This window comes from Eutrema salsugineum, unplaced genomic scaffold (genome assembly GCF_000478725.1).
Source record: "Eutrema salsugineum unplaced genomic scaffold, Eutsalg1_0 scaffold_297, whole genome shotgun sequence".
Taxonomy (NCBI): Eukaryota; Viridiplantae; Streptophyta; class Magnoliopsida; order Brassicales; family Brassicaceae; genus Eutrema; species Eutrema salsugineum.
In genome coordinates this window covers 1-5,938 of record NW_006256759.1, presented here as the reverse complement: position 1 = coordinate 5,938, position 5,938 = coordinate 1, and the positions used below count along the sequence as shown (strand labels likewise).

The window sequence follows — 5,938 nt, the reverse complement described above, 5'->3', positions numbered from 1 at the left end:
TATTGGAGAACTTCTGGGCCCAACTCCTTCTTTAAATAGGAAACAAAATCGCATTTTCCTTATTTCTCTAACAAGTGTCGAGCGTCACTCTCCATGGTGTCGAGCGTCACTAAAGCACAAAATCCATTCTTGACGAAATTGATCCTGATTAAGCTCCAAAGTGCTCCAAAGTGCTCCAAAGTCTCCAGTTAAGCTCCAAACGTACCTAGGACCTGAAAAGACTCCAAAAGACTCGAAATACACTAAAAAGACTCTATAAATAGGACTTATACCATGGTTAAAAACCATAAAAACCATGATATATCAACTCCCCCAGACTTAGCATTTGCTTGCCCTCAAGCAAACAGAACACCAAATAAGAGAAAGAAGTTTGAAAATGCAGAGACTCAACCTTTCATTGGAACATCGCTTTTGACCAGTTACCCTGCAACTCAACTACTGTTTCATCATTCCAAATCGAACCACCATGTACTTCTCCGTAGACATTCACAGCTTTACAGATTAAGTCCAAAATTCCCACAACATTGTCCATAACCCTCATCGCTGGATCTCACTGATGATTCAGATGCCAAGAACCTTCTAGACTTTTTCCCGTACTATACTCAAACAAATCAGCCATACACCCATTGGTACTTTTCTCTCCCCCAGACTTATTATTTTTTGCACACTCATCATATCTCTTTTTTTTATGGCATATACACGATAAAGTTAAATCTGCGAGTACTGATGGTGTTTGCCATCGAGTCCCCGAGTTGTCCTTTACCTTGTATCAAAGGGTTTCAGCGAATAATGGGGTCATAGAAAACTTTCCTACCCCTCACTGCCTTCCGTTGTGTGATCATTCCAACTTAGAAGTGAAATAATGGGATCATTGGAAACATTCCTAGCCCTTCACTCCTAAGCGAAAATCATCTCAATCTTTTTGTCCTTTTTTCTTTCTTTTTCTTCTTCTTAGCTCGTCACAAGGAGAGAAATACCAACATTAAATTTCGCACAGGCTTTCATTGATCAAGTACGAATGAGGAATCAAGCTCTAAGGCATTAGTCACATCAACGAGTTAAAAGTGAAGTTCAGAACTTAGCTCAGGTTAGTGGACTCTGTTGGAAACATGGACGCCTCTAGTCAGCTGGTCAGCCTTTGGATTTTTCATTAGTCGGATCTAGTCTGAATCTGCAGCAGTGGTCACTTAGGTGAAAGGTCAGCACAATAATTCCAGGAAAAGCATCATGATCTCCAACAGGTTTTGACTCAAAAACGTTTTGACACGACTGACTCCTAAGAAAAACAAACACAATGTCAGCAACTACCTCCCCCAAACTTGAATAATACTGTCCCCAGTGTAATCAAATCCGAAGTTGGTGAAACAAAAGAAAGGAAACAGAGAAACGCAGGAAAAACAGAGAACTTACCTGGCTGCAATGATGGTGTCGAGCGACACTGATGATGGTGTCGTGCGACACTTGTTCTTCTTCGTACCAAATTGCAGCAGACTAATCCGAATTTCTGGTTTGACTCCTGTTTCCTGATTTCCTAAATTTTTTTTTTTTTTTTTTCACAGAAGCAAGTGACAAGCGACACCGATGGTGGTGTCGCTCGACACTAACATCTGCTTCACCTAAAACACGAAAACGAAAAATGAAAATTAGCTGAAACAAAAGGACTTATGTACAGACTTACCAGTGGATTGCCTTCCACCAAGCGCTTGTTTTAAGTCATTAGCTTGATTATGGATAGACTAAGCATCTGGTGGATCAGACAGTGGCAAAGACTGCCTCTGTGAAAGTCGTCTCATCCATGGTGGTGTGTAAGCGTTGTGCGCATGAGGTCGTCCAAGGAATACAGGAATAGCAATAAGGTGAAATCTGTGTTTGGACCGCTTTAACCTATTCCCTGCAATATCATCAATCGAAAAACCAAGTGCCCTTTGCTTTAGTGGAGATGAATGAAGTGAGATGTTTGGAGCTTCCTGATCAACAATAGTCACTGGTTCTGTAGACGTTTTCGTCAACTCTGGTTGATCTCTCACCTTCTCAGCATCAAACACGTTCTGATCTCCAACTATCACTTCAGGTATTGCACTGACTTGGAATGTCTGACCATCTATAGTGGGATCCTTCAGCTTCTCCATTTTGAAAGTCATGATGGTATCTCCCAGGTGGAGATCAAGGTTACCATGCTTGACATCAATTACTGCTCCAGCTGTAGCTAAAAACGATCTTCCCAGGATAAGAGGATCTTTGGGTTCTTCTCCATATTCCAGAACCACGAAATCTGTAGGAATTATGCAATCACCAACTTTAATCGGAACATCCTCCAAGACACCTTTTGGGGTTCTTTTAGATCGATCTGCTAGGATCAAAGAGATCTTAGTTGACTTGAAGTCAGTCATCCCAAGGCTAAAAGCTACATAATATGGCATGAGGTTAACACTCGAACCAAGATCACACAGCGATCTCTTGAACCTCTCTGAGAAGATAGAGCAGTCCAAAACAAAGCTTCCTGGGTCTGAGAGCTTCTCTGGAATCTTATTCTGAATCACAGCACTGACCTGTTCAGAAATCATCATCACTCCTTCCTCATGACTCAGATTATTAGTCACCATCTTCTTCACATAGTGTCTGAGAGTAGGAGCAATTTTCACAGCATCAACCAAAGGAATCTCAATCACAAGCTTCTCCATCAAAGCCTTGCATCTGGCATCATCTATCTCCTGCTTGGACTTCCTATGACTTCTTGGGTAAGGAACCTTAGGTTTGTAAACCTTTTCCTCAGCAGATTTCGAACTTTGATTAATATCAGCTTTGCTCTGCAATTGGTGACGCGCGACACTGGTTGTGGTGTCGCTCGACACCGGCTCTGCAACTTCGAAATTTTCTTCAGATTCGTCCAACTCCACGATTTCATCCTCAGAAACACCCTTTTTCAGCACAGGAGTCAACTTTTTACCACTTCTTAACGAGATGGCACTGCAGTAATGCGTAGGATTGGTATCAGTCTTCCCAGGAAGGAATCCTTCTTGCCTTTTTACAGACTCTGCAGTCTGAGCAACCTGAGTATCAAGCTTCTTGACATGAGTGTTCAGAACTTCAATTTTTCCATTCAGATCCAGATACAGAGCATCAATCTTCCCATTGAAATCCACAGTCATCTTCTGCTGACCTTCCAAGATCTGTTCCAGCATAGACTTCACCTCATTATCTGGAGTTTGAGTAGGAGGAGAACCATAGTTCCTTGAAAACCTATTGTTGGAGTAGGATGTCTGGTACTGAGGTTTGGAGCTGTAACCATAAGAGTTATGATTACCTGTGAAGGTACTCCTCTGATTATTTCCATTGTAATTCGTGTTCCCTTGCTGAGTACCAAATCTCTGACCCTGAAATCCAGCTCCATTGATGAAGTTAACATCTTCTTCCACAAAAGCTTCATCTGGTCCGAAATTCTGAACTACTGCAGGGTATCTGACAGATTTCTTACCCACAAGAAGACTATGCACAGAGTCAAGCTTAGCCTTCACCTCAGCAATCTGCGATCCATCCATGTTTCCAGCCTGCTTCCTTCGCTGATAGTCTGCATTCTTGGTACTATTGCTAGATGCCAAGTTTTCGATGAGCTCAACAGCTTCGTCTGGGTATCTGGTGTTGAGGTTTCCATTGCTCGCTGCATCAAGAGCCATCTGATACCTCCAATCAATACCTCTGAAGAAGATACCTAACAGCTGCACATCGCTGAAGCCATGATGGGGACAGTCTCGCTGGTACGATTTGAATCGCACCCAGGAAGCTTTGAACGCTTCAGTTGGTTCCTGAGAGAAGGTCGAAATTTTCGTCCTCAACTCCTCAGACCTAGCATCATCGAAGAAGTTGTGCAGGAAAGCATTCCTGGTCTCTTCCCAAGTAGTGAGTGATCCTGGCTCCAACTGCTTCAACCAGTTAGCTGCTTCTCCAGCAAGAGAATAAGGAAACAACTTGCAGAGGAGGAAATCATTGGACACCCCATTGTACTTTATGCTGGTGACCAAGTCCTCAAACCTCTCGATGTGGTCCATCGGGTGCTCATGAGAGTGGCCATGGAAAGGATGTTGACCCACAAGAGTGTAGTACACAGGCTTCAGCTAAAAATCGTTTCTTTGAAACGCAGGGGCACGAATCGCAGAACGATTTGCATAGAACTGCTCAGGCCTGTTGTAGTCCCCAAGCGTTCGTCCACGACCAGCTGCAGGTGCAGGATCCCTCACATTCCGATCCTCTGAAACGTTCCTCTGATTTGGAACGATCACAGCATTACCACGCGGTGCAGGTGGTGGATTCTGGTCAACAACATCCACTGGTAGAGGCGCTGGTGGAATGATGTTACCATCTCCATCAAGCCTTTGGCCTCTCGCATTGCACACATGACCCTCTCGGTCTCTCCAGATTCCATCATCATCACGAACAAGTCCATTGGCGTTTTCCATCATTGCCGGATCCTTTGCTTTCCTGTTCGTTCGCTCTAACTCAGCTAGCTCTTCGTTGCTCAAATTCACTAGCGGGATGTCCTTGTTGCTCCTGGTTCCACGAGTATGCATAAACCTGAAACACCAAAAACAAAGAGAGAAAACGAAATAAGTAAACTAGGTTATAAAAAGAAAGGTGTCGCGCGACACCAGCTCGACACTAGGTCGAAAAACTTAGTCGAAACTCAAAAACTAGGTTTAATGGCGAAATCAAGTCCCCGGCAACGGCGCCAAAACTTGATCTGCTCAAAGTTTAATCTCTAAGCTACTCTGCAAGAGCACAGATGTGCAGTTGTAGTATGTAGGGGTCGAACCACAGAGACGAGAGATCACTCAATAAACCTTATAGAGATCGAATTACGCTAAGCAGAAATATTGTAAATAAATAGCAATGCAACAGAATTAGACTAAGCAGCAATAAAAACGGTTTGTAAGATTCAGATGGATGGAGATTAGGCTTAGGGCGTTTCTCAGGAAATCAATGAATGCAGATCAATCGATTAATCAGGGTTCAGGTTTAAGCACGGTTCTTGAACTCGAATCACAAAATTATAATTAATCAACTTCCGTTGTGAGAATTATCTAAGTTAAAATCCTAGAATTCCAAATTCATTTGCAAATCCTAAAGATTTAAACCAGCTTAATTCCACAAGTTCGATATGTTCACAAAGTATCTAAACCAAATTCCTTTGCGAATAGCTACTTTGCTCACCCTAGGTTCTTTCCAGTTATTCAATTACACTTCCGTGTCAATCAATTAACCTAAGATCTAAGTTCTAAGTGGCCAGTCCAGAATTAGCTTTAAGAACAACCTATGGTGAAGAACTAAATAGATTATGAACCCTAACTAAATCAATTAATTAAACATCCAGAGAAAACCTTTATGAGAACCCTAAACCTAACAAACAAACTACTCAGACATGGAGCTTGAAGCAATAAACATGATTGAATAGATTGCAGTAAACAGTAAATAGATTAATAAACAGGGGTTCGAAATCTTCTCTCTCCGGAACAGAGTTTCAAACTTGTCTCCCCAAAAGCTCTCAAAAAAAAAGTTCTCTCTCTAAGAAAATCTAAGTATCGATACAAGGTGGCTAAAAACCCTATTTATAACTTAAAAACACGTTTTGGGCTTCCTTGTAATTATTGGAGAACTTCTGGGCCCAACTCCTTCTTTAAATAGGAAACAAAATCGCATTTTCCTTATTTCTCTAACAAGTGTCGAGCGTCACTCTCCATGGTGTCGAGCGTCACTAAAGCACAAAATCCATTCTTGACGAAATTGATCCTGATTAAGCTCCAAATTGCTCCAAAGTCTCCAGTTAAACTCCAAACGTACCTAGGACCTGAAAAAACTCCAAAAGACTCGAAATACACTAAAAAGACTCTATAAATAGGACTTATACCATGGTTACCGCGGAAAAAAAAATTCAACCTGGGGCTAC

The 5,938-nt window shown here is 42.1% G+C and overlaps 1 protein-coding gene across 1 annotated transcript; it reads right to left on the bottom strand.

Annotated features, from left to right (window-relative positions):
* Positions 1-1,736: 1,736 nt before the first annotated feature.
* Positions 1,737-4,046, bottom strand: LOC112085952. The gene is made up of 3 exons (XM_024154784.1): positions 3,993-4,046; positions 2,670-3,917; positions 1,737-2,549 (listed from the first exon to the last, which is right to left on the bottom strand). Exons 1-3 carry the CDS (start codon positions 4,044-4,046, stop codon positions 1,737-1,739), a joined length of 2,115 nt encoding a protein of 704 aa, XP_024010552.1.
* Positions 4,047-5,938: the final 1,892 nt, after the last annotated feature.

Excerpts from the sequence above, each read along its gene's own strand:
- LOC112085952 (XM_024154784.1), bottom strand. The coding sequence starts at position 4,046 with ATGGACCACATCGAGAGGTTTGAGGACTTGGTCACCAGCATAAAGTAC. Across the intron at positions 3,918-3,992 it reads CCAGCATAAAGTACAATGGG|TTGGAGCCAGGATCACTCAC; the intron begins GTGTCCAATGAT and ends TGGTTGAAGCAG. Across the intron at positions 2,550-2,669 it reads AGGCTTTGATGGAGAAGCTT|GTCAGTGCTGTGATTCAGAA; the intron begins GTGATTGAGATT and ends ATTTCTGAACAG.